The 16,026-nt window shown below is 37.4% G+C and overlaps 1 protein-coding gene across 1 annotated transcript in view; it reads right to left on the bottom strand.

The window, feature by feature from the left end:
• Positions 1–239: 239 nt before the first annotated feature.
• The window catches only part of LOC140481095 (pantothenate kinase 3-like), a 32,139-nt gene continuing 16,352 nt past the window's right edge, over positions 240–16,026 (bottom strand). Inside the window, exons 2-7 of the mRNA XM_072576758.1 lie at positions 15,010–15,362; positions 12,265–12,518; positions 8,484–8,660; positions 7,926–8,049; positions 5,098–5,223; positions 240–1,555 (exon numbers count right to left, since the gene is read on the bottom strand). Coding sequence (XP_072432859.1) covers positions 1,505–1,555; positions 5,098–5,223; positions 7,926–8,049; positions 8,484–8,660; positions 12,265–12,518; positions 15,010–15,362 — 1,085 coding nt within the window. The 3' untranslated portion in view covers positions 240–1,504. The remainder of the gene's footprint in view (positions 1,556–5,097; positions 5,224–7,925; positions 8,050–8,483; positions 8,661–12,264; positions 12,519–15,009; positions 15,363–16,026) is intronic.

The raw sequence follows: 16,026 nt of genomic DNA, 5'->3' as shown, positions 1-16,026 counted from the left end.
TCCTACAGAACAGTGGAGCAGGATCAAGGAGCTGGATGACTGACTCCTGTTCTTAGTTCTTATGGTTTTATGGAAATTTACAGCAGCAAAGACTGCTATTTCCCTGCATACTCAGTGGATTCATTCATAGACCCTTAACTAATTCCCACTTCTGATAGACAAACACCACATTAGCAATTCACCAGAGGTGTAAAAGTTGCCACTCTCAAAGTTTAAAAAAGTTCACTGCATTCAGTAGCTTCTGTGTAAAATATATTTATTTTTACATGTGCAGTACAAATAAATAAAGATGTTGTAGAATACACAGCATCATTTCAACACATGTTTTAAACATCGGGATTTGTTAAATAGTATTTTTTTTAAAATAAGCAAATTTGAATAAAGATACATCTGCAACTACAGTATAGTAACAACAGAGATCACATTGTCATAAACTATGAACACAGAGCTCAAACAGTTTACAGTGTTTCTCAGATGTGTTACTGTTATAGTCTTGACATGTTAATTTGAGATTGCCTCTACCACTTATACAAAGAAGAACTTGTAATATATTCCACACTTTCTATATACAAATGATGTTAACACAAGAAAGCTAAATAACTTGTGCCCATATTGCATGTCTAAACAGCAGTAACTCAAAGTTACTGATCAATTCTTTTTCATAGAAAAAAAAAGGATAAATGAAGCACAGTAGCATGGCAGCACAGTGCAGTTCAACTTGCTGAAGCCTTGTTTCTCTACATGAGGTTTAGACCTCATCATCCAGTAAAGTGGGTCCTACATATTCATACCATTAATGCCAAGATTTTACTGTATCTAGTGGGGAAAAAGAAGAGTACGAAGTGGTGGCAGGGAAACTTCGGATCAGGAGACAAGAAAACTGGAAATATTAATGAACAGAAGCATGATAAAAATTACAGGTAGACGAGCTTATTTTTCGTACATCTACAAAAATAGATTTCCAGTTTACATTCTTCATAAATTACACAGATTCATTAAAACTTCAAATTTAGAAGAAATACTGTAAAAATCTTAATTATCAGTTAATGGATTAAGGACTAAAATGGCATTGCTCCCGCTCCACAAGACTTACTTGAATTTTAAAATTATTTTAATCGTACTAGGACTTCCTTTCACACAAACACATATGCTTGCAATATAATGTTTAAGAAATAGCTATTTTTAAAGTTCAGAAAAATAATTCTTACACAAACATAAAAAGAAAACAAATATTAAGACATACACAACGTTGAGTTAGAAAAGCTTTGGGGAATAAATAAAGGCAGAGAAGTGCAATTGTTTTCAGACTATTTCTTATAAAACATGCTCATCAAACAGCCCTTACCTCCCATTCCTCCCTTAAAACAAGAGATTTCAGAGGGATCAAATTACATTACAATTCTAAAATCTTTTCTTTCGTGGTTTCTCTTCAATCTGAAACCATGTTGTATGAGCCACACAACCAAATGAATGTAAGGCACGAGAATACTTCTCTTTTGAAGGTTCAAACAGAGTTGACAAGCTCCAACAAGGCACCCACTGCTCCAAAATAACCCTGAAACAAATCAAAGAAGCAAAACATATTTTCAACTCAAACTATAAGGAGGGACATTTTGCCCTCCACTCCAAAACAGAGACATTGCAAAAATCATTGAATACACTGATTTAAAAAAGACGTACACAGAGAGCTAATATCAACAAAACAAATTATACTTAAACAAAATTGGATTAATGCAGTACAGCATACAAGATTGTGCTATTTTGAAGCCACAGGGCATTTGACAATGGTGAAGCTAATTAGTAATCATGGTGCCATATGAACTTTTTAAAAGGTGTTGAATATTGGTCATTTGGCCCACTGAGCTACTCCACCATCAATATGATTATGGCTGATCTGACTGTGGCCCAAACTCCATTTTACTGCCCACCCTCAAGTTGTATGCTAGAGAATCAAACATTTAACTCAGTCTTGTATACATTCCATGAGCCTGCCTCCATGCACTCTAAGAGAATTCCAAAGCCTAGAGAACCTCATTAAAAATTCCTCCTATATGTCTTAAATGAGATGGCTAATTTTAAAAATTGTATCTCCCCCAGTCCCCAATTCTAGATCTTCAGGCAGGTAAAAAACCTAGCTATGCGATCAAATTCCCTCAGGATCATGTGTTTCAATAAGATTACCTCTCATTCTTTTGAAGTCCAAAGAATATTGGCCTAAATTATGCAACCTTTCCTCAAAAGACCCTTTAATCTTACAGTCAGTTCAGCAAACTTTCTCACAACGGATTCTAACACAAGTATATTGCTCCTCAAGGAAAACAAAACAAAACTGCAAGCATAATTCCAATGCCCTGTACAGCTATACCATGATTTTCCTATGTTTATGCTTTATCCTCCTTACAATAAAGAGAAACCAGTTGTTTGCCTTTCCAGCTTTGTGCTGTTCCTGCATGTTAACTTTGCAGTTCACAAACAAGGACACCCATACATTTTTCAGATTACAGTTCACAAAATGTACATAGTGCGCTCACCATTCAAATAAAACATGTTCCAAGAGAAGCAAAATGTTTCAAATCACTGAATGTCATGAATCTGTGGAATTCGCTACCCCAGAAATTGAATAAAATTTGAGGAGAGGCAGATATTTTTATTAGTAATGGCTTGACAGCCTGCAGCAAAGTGGTGCTGAGGTTGAGGAGGTCAGCTATGATCATATCAAATAGCAGAGAAAGCTTGAAGGGCTGAATTACCTACTCCTGCTCCTAGTTCTTATGAAACATTATGTAACAGAAAAAAAAGCTTGAAAATACATATCTACATTTATTGCAAATGTATTCCCTCATGACTAGAAAACTGGACAAGTTTACATCTAAATTACACCCAATTTTTAAAGTTTTGGGCAATTCTACACAATTAAACAGCACAAAGTAATCTAAATAAATGAGCTGTTCCAAATTTGGACAGTGTGAAAGGCTGTATTCACAAAAACTTTAGGCTGCAAGTACCAGACAGAGACAAGCCTTTGCCTGCTTCAGCACTGTGATTAAGTTCAAAGCAGCATGATGTTTTATTAACTACTTGATGCCAAGATGTCAAACACTAACAAGACCAGGAACCTTGAAACAGAATTTGTGCCAAATTTCTTGAGAGCTACAAATGTAAACAAAACTGAAAAGATGCTTAAACAGGTGTCAGCAACATGTGATTAACATCTTCACTGAAGATCAACCAATGAGGTCAATGTAAAGTAGCCCATGATGTTCCAACTTCTTCATCTGGATTTTCAAGTTGCAACTTGTGCAAACCGGCTAACGACTTTGCATTAGAAATATCACTTGTATGGCATGATTGGTGCTTCTACATTATGAAGCGAATATAGGGTTACTAAAGAAGGCTGAATTTAAGTAGCACTATTTTTTTTTTCTGATGCCTTCATGCACTAGCCACAGCAAGGGCTGCCAAACACCAAATGCAAGGAATAACCAGCTAATCAGTGTCTTCAAACATCGTTGAAAAATGATGCCAAAGGAAATCTCCACTCTTCACATTAAACCACAAATCTTTCATCTGAGAGACAGCACTTCCAGCACTGTGGATCTCCCATGTAATATGCAAGAGCACATTCAAAACCTGGAATTTCGCTCTAAGCCATTACTTCCTGACATATTATCACATTATCAATGAAGCCAAGCTACAAAAATGCAAGAATCTTACCCATCAAGTTCTTTTTGGTATAAGGAGATATAAAAATGGAAAAACATCAGGTTCACATTTTACATTTGTTCCAAGTATTCTCGCATTTTCAGTTTTTCTTTTGACCTTTTGCTTTTAATGGATTTAGAACTAATCTCAGCCACATCTTCCAAACAAGACAATAGCCTTCACACAAAATGAAAAGACTAGGTGCTAGAGCAATAAAATTGGCATCGAACCAGATAGTTTGCACAACATTAAGGATGTTGCTATCTACAGAATTATACTCTCATGCTATGTAATATAGTACATCGTGTTTCCTTTGGTCTAACTTATCCCTCTGTCCAGATATCCTAGATTGATCTAGTCCCATTTGCCAGCATTTGGCTTATATTCCCCTAAATGCTTCCTATTCATGTAGTCATCTATATGTCTTTTAAATGTTGTAATTGTAGCTTCCGCCACCACATCCACCGTGTGTAAAAAAAGGTGCACCTCATGTCCCTTTTAAACCTTTCCAATCTCACCTTAAACTGTAGCTTTGGGCTTGCTTACCCTGGGGAAAAGATCTTGACCTATTTTATGCCCCTCAATTTCATAAGCGTCTATATGGTCAGCCCTCAGCCTCCAATACTTCAGGGAAAACAAATCCCCAGAATATTCAGCCTCGCCCTATAACTCAAACCTTCCAATCCCAGCAACATCCTTACAAATACTCCTTGCACCCTTTCAACTTTAACATCTTTCCTCCAGCAGGGAAACCAGAACTGAACACAATCACCTGATGAAGGAGCGTTGCTCTGAAAGCTAGTGCTTCCAATTAAACCTGTTGGACTATAACCTGGTGTTGTGTGATTTTTAACACCGTATTCTAAAAGTATTCTCACAAACGTTTGTACAACCACAACATGGTGGTTAGTACTGCTGCCTCACAGCGCCAGAGTCCAGGGTTCAATTCCCGCCTCAGGCAACTGTCTGTGTGGAATTTGCACATTCTCCCAGTGTCTGCGTGGGTTTCCTCTAGGTGCTCGGTTTCCTCCCACAGTCCAAAAATGTACAGGTTAGGTGAATTGGCCATGCTAAATTGCCCGTAGTGTTAGGGGAGGGAGTAAATGTAGGGGAATGGGTCTGGATGGATGCTGTTCGGAGGGTCGGTGTGGACTTGTTGGGCCAAAGGGCCTGTTTCCACACTGTAAGTAATCTAATCTAATATGACCTCCCAACTCCTACACTCAATGCACTGGATCAGTGAGGACAAGAGGATCAAATGCTTTCTTCATCACCCCTTCAAGGAAAAAAATACTCGTATATCTCAGGCCTTTTTGTTCAGCAACACTCATTAATAAAAATAAATTAGTCTTTGAACAATCGAAACAACTACAACTTATCAAAAAAAAAACTCACTTCATGCTCCATGAAGAGCCCTTTCAGTTGTCCCTTTGACCAGTAGTCCAATGCATAGGCCAGTAATTTCATGGCCAAGGTGTTGATTCTTAGGAAGTTTCCAACAAACACCACCCTGTTAATTTTCTAAACCATAAGAATTAATGAATTACAACAGTTAAGAATGGCACAATAAATGCATTAGATTACAAAATACATGAAAAATATGAAACACTGGTTTAGACCTTCACAATAAGCAGCACAATCTAGCTAATTTCTCCAAAAACAATTAGTTCTAAGCAGTATAAAAATATTGCTTACTTTTAAACACAAGTTTCCGATAAATTCTTAGAAAAAACATTTTTCAATTACAGTTTTCCAACACAAAGACATAGTAGAATGGCCACTCAAAGATATTAGTAAGAGTTAAGAATGATGATGGAAAGCAAGTTGGAGTGAAAAAGAGGTTTGAGTATAGGACAAAACAGAGCTGTCATTGAATTTATCACTACCTAAGGGACTCTTGTGCAATGGTTCCTTTCTCTCACATCCAATGTTGGAATCTAAGGTTTAAAGGCTAAAAGTAAGCTGTGTGTTTGCAGAAAGAAAGCATAGGATTAGCCTGAACTGAGCTAATAGATTAATACATAATGAAAGATATGTGCACAAAGTTATTCTAATGGAACGTAAGCAACATAAACTGCTTAGACATTACTACTGCATATTAAAATGAGTTTAAAAGTGTAAACTTTATGTATAACTGCTTTGTTTCTGCAAAGGAGGCTTTCATTTTGATCTGCCAAAAGTATCATAGTATTCTGGGATTAGAAACAGAAGCATGCCTGGACATTAGTGATCAATAAATGCAGCATGATCTACAAATCTATTTCTTAAATATACAACTTTAAATTAGCAACTTCAAAAGCAATGAATAAAGGGGGTAAAATAACATTGGATGAAAGCCAATACTGTGGATGGAAACTGGAAATTAAAACACCAAGAGCTTGAATGGAATTCTGCTCATCTGGCAGCACCTATAGAAAGCAGCAGCATTTCAAGTTCAATAGGCTACTTCTCACTTTGAACATATGATTCATATGGTGTAGGGATAAACGCACTGCTGATATGACTTCTAGCATTCTGTCACAGCATCAGTGAAGAAGCGATAATGTAGTTTCATTCATGATGTGCATGGTCTGAAGGGGAACTTGGAGGTAATATGCCCATGAACCTCTTACCCTTGCCCTTCTATGTGGTAGAGAATGACCATAAAATGATAAATAAAATCCAACCAGCAGTTTGACAGGAAGACGACTGAATCAGACACTACTGTGTTACAATGGAGTAAAGGTAACTGCAACCACATTGAGGAAGGAGCTGGCCAGAGTTGACTAGGAGGGAAGCCAAGCAGGGAAGATGGAATAGCAGCAGTGGCAGGGATTTCTGGGGATAATTTAGGAAGTATACCAGAAACTCATCACAAGGAAAAAAAAACAGATGAAGTAGAACCTGAGAGAACTACAGCTGACAAGGGAAGTCAGAGACTTGATGGGTCAAATGGCCTAATTCTGTTCCTTTGTCTTATGGTCTTAAAGAATTAATACTTGGTTTTCAAAAAGGTTTATATTTATTTAAGGCAAATATACCCAACAGGAAAGGTGAGAGGACCATTTCTCACAAAAGTTAAAAACAGTATTAGACCAAAGGAAAAGGTTAGTAAAAAGAGACCAAAATCTGAGAGAGCGAGAGAATTGGGAAAGTTTTAGAATTGAGAAGGAGAACATAGGAATTTATAAACAGAATATACATGCAAAACATTGCAAGGAACAAAAACAGATTGTCAAAGTTTAGTTTTGTTTAGCAAAGACAACTGTTCATTAAAGGCAGAAACAGAAGAATGCCTAATAGGAAATAGAGAAACAGCTGAGAAGCTAAGTAAGTAACTTGTGCCTGCCTTCAGATGCAGACACAAGAGGTCTCCCTGAAATAATTCAGATTGAAACATCTAGTGAGATTGTGGAATTAAAAGAAATAAGTAGTTAATGCAGTGTAACAGAGATTTGCAATGTTTCATCTTCTCCTTTACTCAACTCCACTTTTTAATTTGCCAGTTTTTCATATTGTGTTCTCTTTCCTAGATGCTCTCTTTCCATCTGGAACCATCTAACTAGCAATTAGATGGGGTTAAAAATCAGAGGTCTTCATGCAAAAACAAAAAATTGGACAGCTGAAGATCTATGTGGTTAGTTATTGCAAATTTAATTAATGGAGTTAGTAAGACAGTCTTCAGTATGTTATAAGTTTATTGGACTACAATTATGCAGGTTCATGCAGTATGTTCATAGAAAATTGAAAAGAAAATCCTTTGGTACATTATTTAGTGCTTTTCCTTTACAGTTTCATTAAAGCTCCTGATCTGTTTATCAGTACGTACGAAATGCCCAACTGCATATATGAAATGCTAACAGGGGAAAAGCCATTTACATCTGCAGTAAATGTCTTGGTGCTTTCATAGCCCTGTACAATGCTGCTTGATTTGGATGCTACAAGGCAGCACTGTAAAGAAGCTGAAAACACAAAGCATTACTTCCTCTAATGTGCTTTTTCACAAGGGAGCTGCTGGATGATCGGAGCAAGCCATCTGAACTTTCTGCATGGTTAAACATTTCCGTTCTCCTATCTGAATAAAACATTTTTAAAAAAACATTATAGAAGCATTTACCATTAATAGCCTTCTTTCAACTGTGACAAACAAACTAAAGTCTGATATAAGCCAAGTCCATGCATATTACAAACAACTTGCACAAACTGTCCTTGGAATTACAGGATTTCCAAACAAAAGTTCCAACCTCATTCAGTGCACACATCCTGGCTATGGAGCCAATGTTGTTTGTGATGGTGACCAAAGTAGCTCTGGCCAGATCCTCTTTGTTCACCGCTTCCCGCTTTTCTTTGCTCATCATATTCCCAAAGCTGAAGGAGAAAATAATAAAGTTATACATCTAGATCAAAACAGATTTACTTTCTTGGAAAAAAAACCCATTAATATTTAGTCCCTCTTGCATTGCCAGCCCCTCTCTCAGTTGAGTAACCCATTTTCACTCCATAATTACTGTGCAAGGCATTTAGTTTAATCTGTCATTTCCTGGATAAATGTTTCTAAAAATTAAAATAGACAATGGATGAAGCTAATGTTAGCAAAATTCCTTTCAAGGCACAAATCAGGAATTTCATTTCAAGACCACAATGATCGTTAACATCTCAAACAGTTACAACCAAGACCCAACATCAGCACGATTATTGCACTCCTCCCAGAAAGGTCAAGAAGTGATGCGACTTTTAAAAAAAATGCACATCACATAATTAAAAAAACAAACGAAAAAGGTGAGTAACAAAAATGCTCTTACCTGGAGGCTACAGCCCAGCCTGGAAGCCCAAATCTATCATAGTCTCCGCCATAGATATCTCTTACTAACTTATCCACCTTGGTACTCTCTCCACGTGATGCCATCTCGAGGGCTTCTTCAAAGGTTGAGCAACTGGTCAGCAGGCAGCACAGACCAAGAAAGGTGCCACCTCCAAGACTGAAAGGACATTTTCAGAAGTCAGGTTATGGGAGCAGCTAACTGCTTCCCATTCTTGTACATTTCACAAACTACAGTTGAAATCTAAATCACAACATACAGTAGTTAACTGTATCAGCTACTAAATCACTTGCACCCCCTTGTGGCATACTTTCCGTTAACAGAGGGTGCTATCATTTAGCTTAATATTTGACTGTGGTTGTGAGATATGCATCAGCAATTATGCAAAAATTACTTCAAATTAGCCTATGAGGAACAAGAGAGAAAGCAGAGAAACTTCTAATACTAGATAGACAGAATAAATGAATCACAAAATGGTTACAGCACAGGAGGCCTGTTGTGTCATTGTTCACTCACTGCAACAGCAACTAGACTTGGCCCCACTCATTTCCTTGCTCTGTCAGACTGAGAGTTGCCTCTTTATAGAGGTTTATCCAGTTCCCTTATGAAAACCACAATTGAATGTGCCCCTGCCATACTTAACAGTATGATAAAGACTTTAAGCGCTTATTTCACAAATAGTTTTTCATTTCAATACTGGCTCTTTTGCTGATTGCTTTGAGACATTAACATTCTCGTCACCCTTCCAGACTTGGGAATAGTTTTTCTCTTTGTATAGAACCCCTTAATTTTCAACCTTCTATCAAACCTCCTGCCAGCTTCTCCAAGCTACATAAAATGAACTCTTTCTGGGAACTGGTACTATGATTTTTTTCTGTATCCCTTCTGAAGCCTTCACGTGGTTCCTTACTTCAAAACGAACCTAAACTACAACAGAGACACTTCTACTGCATAAGAGCCAGAGGACAGTAAAAGAAGATAAATTTGTGCATATAACTTCTTTATGCAAATGTTATCCAATGTGCCTCATAGAATATTTGAATTCATGTCCAAAGCACGTACTTTGAACAGCGAGGGTTGACGTATGAAGCAACATAAATAAGGTTTACATAAATTTTAAAGAACAATTGCAGGTGGAGATCTGAAACTAAACAAAAAAATTGCTGGAGAAACTCAGCAGGTCTGGCAGCATCTGTGGAGACAAAGTTAATGTTAACATTTTGACTCGTGACCTTTCTTCTTTCTGAAGTCTAAATAAATTTTCCACCTTTAAAAGGTTTTTTTTAAAATGTCAGCTATTATCTTAGTACTGTAGATGATAAAGTATTCAGAAATTTAGATAACATACCTAATGTAGAGACTGCACAAACTATTTCATCGAAGAGAAAAGAACAATAGTAAGAGTTATGAGAATTGCAATGGTCAAATATGGGTTTTTAAGAGATACTGCAAAGCAGAAAGTCAGAGTTATATTGGGCAGGGCTGAGGTAGCTTATGATTATTACCATTAATGGGTAGAGACTGAAGCTGAAAGTTATGGGCTGGTACGTAGAAAAGTTTCAAATGATGCAAAAAGGGAGGGCAAACACATACAGGATTAGTCAAAAGCATATTTTATTTAAAATGGTGGAGTCAGAGTCATTTATGACACAGTCGGAAGTCACTCAGCCAAACAAGGCTGAGCCAGCTATTTTTACAGCAATTTAGTCAGCCTCACTCACCTTGAGGGATCATTTCCTTCAAGTATCAATCCAATTTCCTTCTGAAATCACTGATCGATTTTGCTTTCTGCACCATCTTGAGCATTGCCAATTCACTTATAAAAAAACATTCTTCGTCTCATTTCCCCAGGGTTCCAGCAGACTCATGAAGGTGGAGTTCCAGGTTACCAAAGTGGAAAACTGTTTTCCACACATTTCTACTACATATGTTCCCCTACATTTCTTTGCCAAACTTTAAAGCTGTGTACTATTAGCAAAAGGGTACAGCTTTTCCGTGGCATTTTATCCAAATCATTAATAATCTGATATACTACTATAAAAATTTATCTCAAATCTCCTTTGCTCAAAGGGATCCTTACAACCAAAATTCCTCCATCCTGGCATAATTCTGGTAACATTTGCACCACACAAATGCCAGGCAATGACCACCTCCAACAAAAAGGCGATCTAACTATCTGTCCTTGATATTCAGTAACATCACCACCTGGATATCCCACTAACTGAAATCCATGAATTACCATTCACCAGAAATGGAACTGGCCATTCCATACAATTAGTGGCTATAACAGAAGGTCAGAAACTAAGAATCCTGAGTAAGTAACTCCCCAAAGACTCTCCACCTTCTATGAGACACACGTCAGACATGTGATGGAACATTCCCCACTTGCCTGGACAATGCAGCTCCAACAACACTCAAGAAGCTTAACACCATCCCAAGGCAAAGAAGCCCACTTGTTTGGCATCACATCCACAAGCATCCAATCTCTCCACCCCCGAGATTCAGGAGCAGCAGTCTGTAACATCTACACGATGCACTGTAGAAATTCAACAAGGCTCCTGAGGCAGAATCTTCCAAACCCACAAATCCTTCCACCTCAAATGGACATGGGAAGCAGATACATGGAAACACCAATACCTGCAAGTTCCCTTCAAAGTCACTCATCATCCAGAGCTAACAAATGGACTACATCCATTCAAAATGCAGCTCATCAGCACCTTCTTAATAAATACTAGCCCAGACAGTGACATCCATACCCCATAAATACATTCTCAAAAATTAAGTAACCCAGTATTCATTGTACTTAGAACTCTGAAGTACAACAATTTCCTACCATTTGAGTAAGCATCAAATATCAAGTCAGAACTTCAGCAAGATGCAACATATTCATCTAGCTGATTATCTTACTGATTTTCATTGAGATGCACCACAGCTAACAATGTTCTTGAAGCAGCCCAATATAGTTTCCAAAAAATATAATTTATTGGGACAGTTATTCTATGCTCAAGATTAAACAGGTCTTTGTACTCCATTGAGTGGTTATTTATTTTAGCAAAGGCCAACATAAATTTTGAATCTCGTCAAGAAAAGTAGCATTAGGAAGCTCTGGAGGATGACAGGTTTCCATCAACGAATGCTTCTCCTGCTAATGTTTTTAAACAAGCAGGTAGCCAAAGAAAAAAAATACAATGGGAAACATTTTACTGCTTTTAAAAACACACTGAAAATGGTAAACATAGGGAAACTGATTGAAGAAACTAACCACAATCTAAAAATAAAGGATCCTAAAAACCACACACCAATTTTGTGAAAATAATTGAGCTACATTATATTTAATATATTACATTTAACAGAATGGCAAAAAAAGCAATTAAGATGTAAAAGCACAAAGTTCTAGAGAAACTCAATAGATCTGGTAATAGGTGTGGAATTAGAAACCCCATTAATATTGAGTTCAAGTTTCCAAGCAGACTCTTTTTAATAAGGAGTGTCATTGGACTTGAAATATTAATTCTGCTTTCTTCCTGATTCTGTCAGACCTCCTGAATTTCACTGCAATTTATGTTTTTATTTCAGATCACCAGCATCTACAGTATTTTGCTTTTGAACAATTAAGACATCCATTTTCCATGTCCATGTCCAATTGGTGGATTCCAAGCTGTAGGAAACCATGCACAGTTGAAAATAAAAGTCTTGTTGCATAATCTTTAAGCTTTCTTTATTGCATAAGCTTTTCAAGATGATTGCTATATATATCACTCACCTGGTGCCAGTTACCCGTTTATAGTTATCTTTGGAGTACACAGCAAGAATACTGACTCCTGATCCGATATTCACCAGCAACAGTGGATATGGATTATCTAAAGCACATGTCTTCTTCTGACACCTTTCAGGATCTGTAGGATGTTCGAAGTAATAGCATTCAGCACGCCCATTGAAACCTATCGAATCAATATACATTGTCCCATGGATAAGACAGTCAAGTTCATCCAGTTTTCGAAGTTGCAGATTAACAATCTACAAAAATTAGACAAACCACTTTTAAGTATAAAGTCAAAAATACTACCATTAACATATCCCAAAATAACACAAGTGCCAATCCAGACTCTGGTAATCCCATCAATGTATATAATAATGAATCAATACTAAATCAAAATGTCAAAATTAATGAATTAATTTTTGAATGATAGATGGTAATTGCTACTTGTGCCAAAGAAATAGAAGACAACTTCCAGTAACAAAGTCTAATAAGTGCAATAATAAATTCCCTGGATCAATACACTGGGGTTACTACTTAAAGTGAACTAGATTAGCCATACAAATATGGTGTGACAACGTTGCCTCTTTAACAAGGTTACGTTGTCCTTGATTTTTATCAAGAAGGGTTATAAAGTCAGTGATGCCAAAACGAGAACAGAAACTGCCTAAGTCAACAATCAGAGGAGGCCTTTAGGTTTGTTTTTAAACAGAGTGGCCAGTTCTCCCAATTCAGGTTTTGTTCCAGTTGGATTTTGTTTTAGCATGCAATCAGAAACTGCTGGGGGCAAGAGTGTGGTGCTAGAAAAGCTGAAAAAATTGCTGAGGACTTAGAGAAGCAGCTACAGTGAAAAGAGGTTTCATGTTTCAACAGAGGTCTTGACTGAACTTACTTTCTGAAACCTCTCCTGTATGGAAGAACCTGTGTTTGAATTGACCATTTGCTAAGGGGTGTGTTTATGGGATGTTGCAGGAATCCGAACAGCTTTGTTAAGTTGCTATTTCAAGTCAGTCGTGTTTTCGAATAGGTACGTTAATCTAAATTGTTTTTTTCTGTTCGTGTTTCAACCATGGTGTGTAAATAAATTGTTTTACTTGAAACAGAATGGTTTGATCAGCTGCATCACTTCTGGAATATGGATTTCACATCTGCCTTTAACAAAAAAAAAGTTAGGGTCTGGGCTACCTTCTTAAAAAGTTTTGAGGGGGTCTGGCCTGGTCCCTAACAATGGCATTGACAAGGGCAGGTTTAAGAACAGAAATTCTGCAGTGAGTAACTTGCCTCCTGAATTTCAAAGCCTGTCTCCATCTATCTACAAGGAACAAGTCCAAATTGTGGTATAATATCTCCCCACTTGTCTGGACAAGTGCAACTCCAACAATACTCAGGAGGGTTAGGGTTAGGGGCGGTCCTCTCAAGTATGTGGATCCGTCTGTAGCCAATCTGTATATAATGAAGATTAAATGTAGTTCCAAGGCAAATTTAAAATTCAAATTCCCATTTAAAAATATATTAACAATGAGCAATAAGACCTGTGATTTTCTCTTGTTGATAGAAGACAAGACAAAGTGATAATTGATTGTTGTTTATTGCTATTAAATGTACTGAATATAACATTTCTAAACTATTTAGATTAGATTACTTACAGTGTTTCCACAGGCCCTACGGCCCAACAAGTCCACACCGCCCCGCAGAAGCGCAACCCACCCATACCCCTACATTTACCCCTTACCTAACACTACGGGCAATTTAGCATGGCCAATTCACCTGACCTGCACATCTTTGTGGGAGGAAACCGGAGCACCCGGAGGAAACCCACGCAGACACGGGGAGAACGTGCAAACTCCACACAGTTAGTCACCTGAGGCGGGAATTGAACCCGGATCTCTGGCGCTGTGAGGCAACAGTGCTAACCACTGTGCCACCCACGAATTGTTATTGAGATAACAATCTTATATTTGCACCTTGAAATGACTGTCAGTGATTTTAAAGGAAAATAGTATTCAGTAAATTGGTATAAATGAACAAAGCAAGAAATAAAACGTTTTTTAAAGAAGTAATTCTAAACTTGTGCTACACAAAAGGAGTAACAGTATATTATGCAAAGGGAAAAAATGAGGACTGCAGATGCTGGAGATCAGAGCTGAAAAATGTGTTGCTGGAAAAGTGCAACAGGTCAGGCAGCATCCAAGGAGCAGGAGAATCAACGTTTTGGGCCCAAGAAGGGCTTATGCCCGAAACGTCGATTCTCCTGCTCCTTGGATGCTACCTGATCTGCTGCGCTTTTCCAGCAACACATTTTTCAGTGTATTATGCAAACCCAGCTTACACATTTTGCACTGAACATTGCATGTATAAATGCTTTTAGGCTTTAACAGAAAACAGGAGAGAAAAGTGAATGAGGAAGATGGTAGTATACAATGGATATGTAGCAGTCAGCAGAGGAGGCTGATAGAAGTGCAATGGTAATTTAAAAATTCATGACTTTGGTCACATTCTCATCAATCCAAAACTTTGTAAATACTAAGACACCATCTTTCAAATCAAGACATTAACACATTTTTAATTAACTCAAGTATCAGAATGGGTCCCTAAAACAGAAAAACTTGTATATATGAATACAGAGTTCATTTCTAAACTGATCATTTCAATCCTGAAATGAGCCATGAAAACAATTTAACAACAAATGCCCATGGTTCTGCAGTCCCAAAAACTGTTGAAACTTGAAAAACAAAATTAAAATATACATACTGTGCGCAAGTCTGGTTCAAATTTGTATGCCCCACCTCCAGTGGCACACAGGGTTGTATGCAGGCTTGAAAAGTGTTTGGCTTTGCCCATTTGAATAAATGCCGGCATGTTCTGAGTAGGAAACCTTATGAAGTGCAAATTGCCTTTGCGTCCACAAATAGTCAAATCTTTGAGTTCAAGATGAACATCACGGATGCCTGTGGATCCATAAGCCACATTAGAGGTCAAATATTTCCGTATACTTCTCAGATTTTCCACTTCTTCTTGTTCTTCCTCAGTAGTAATGTCCTTTGGTTCAAAATAAACCAATTTCACCAAAGTTCCACCAATATCCATGCCAAACCAGGGAAAAGCTACAAAGAAAAAGTTAAAATAAATTCAAAATTCCTTGTGAGGATAACATCTCAAAACATAATAATCCAGCTCAAATCTACTGTTCAGAAACAAGTGAAGTCAGTTGAGACAAACATGTTTAGAACTATTTGTTGAAGGTATACACAGACAGCTGGATGGGCACCAGTGGGATTCAATGACTTAGAAACTATCTCACTCAAATAGTAATCCAAAGGCCAAGCTAACATTCTGGGGACATTGCTTCAATTTCAACCACAGTCAATGGTAATATTTACATTAAAAATATTTGGGACTAAATGTTATCATTATTGACTGTCATTTTGAAAACACACTTGCTCATGAACGTCTTCATGAAATTTGCTGCCCTTATCCTATCTGGCCGATATGCGATTAAAGACAGCAGTGTGGTTAACTCGCAACTGTCCTCAAAGTGCAACTAGAAATGGCCATAAATACCACTCTTGCCAGCAATGCTCATATCTCATTTGGGAATGAAGAAAAAAAAATCTCTAAAATAGTAAAAGGCCCCTAGGCAATTCACAGGAGCCTTTCAAATTGACTTAGCATTGAGACACATTCAGGTTTTGTTTAGGGCAGATTACCAAGAGCTTGGTTTAATAGGGAGAATACAGACACAAGAGTTTAGGATGAGCTCAGGTATAT

This window comes from Chiloscyllium punctatum, chromosome 1 (assembly GCF_047496795.1).
Source record: "Chiloscyllium punctatum isolate Juve2018m chromosome 1, sChiPun1.3, whole genome shotgun sequence".
NCBI lineage: Eukaryota > Metazoa > Chordata > Chondrichthyes > Orectolobiformes > Hemiscylliidae > Chiloscyllium > Chiloscyllium punctatum.
The sequence above is the reverse complement of the archived record's forward strand: the minus strand, read 5'-3'. Positions and strand labels throughout refer to the sequence as shown.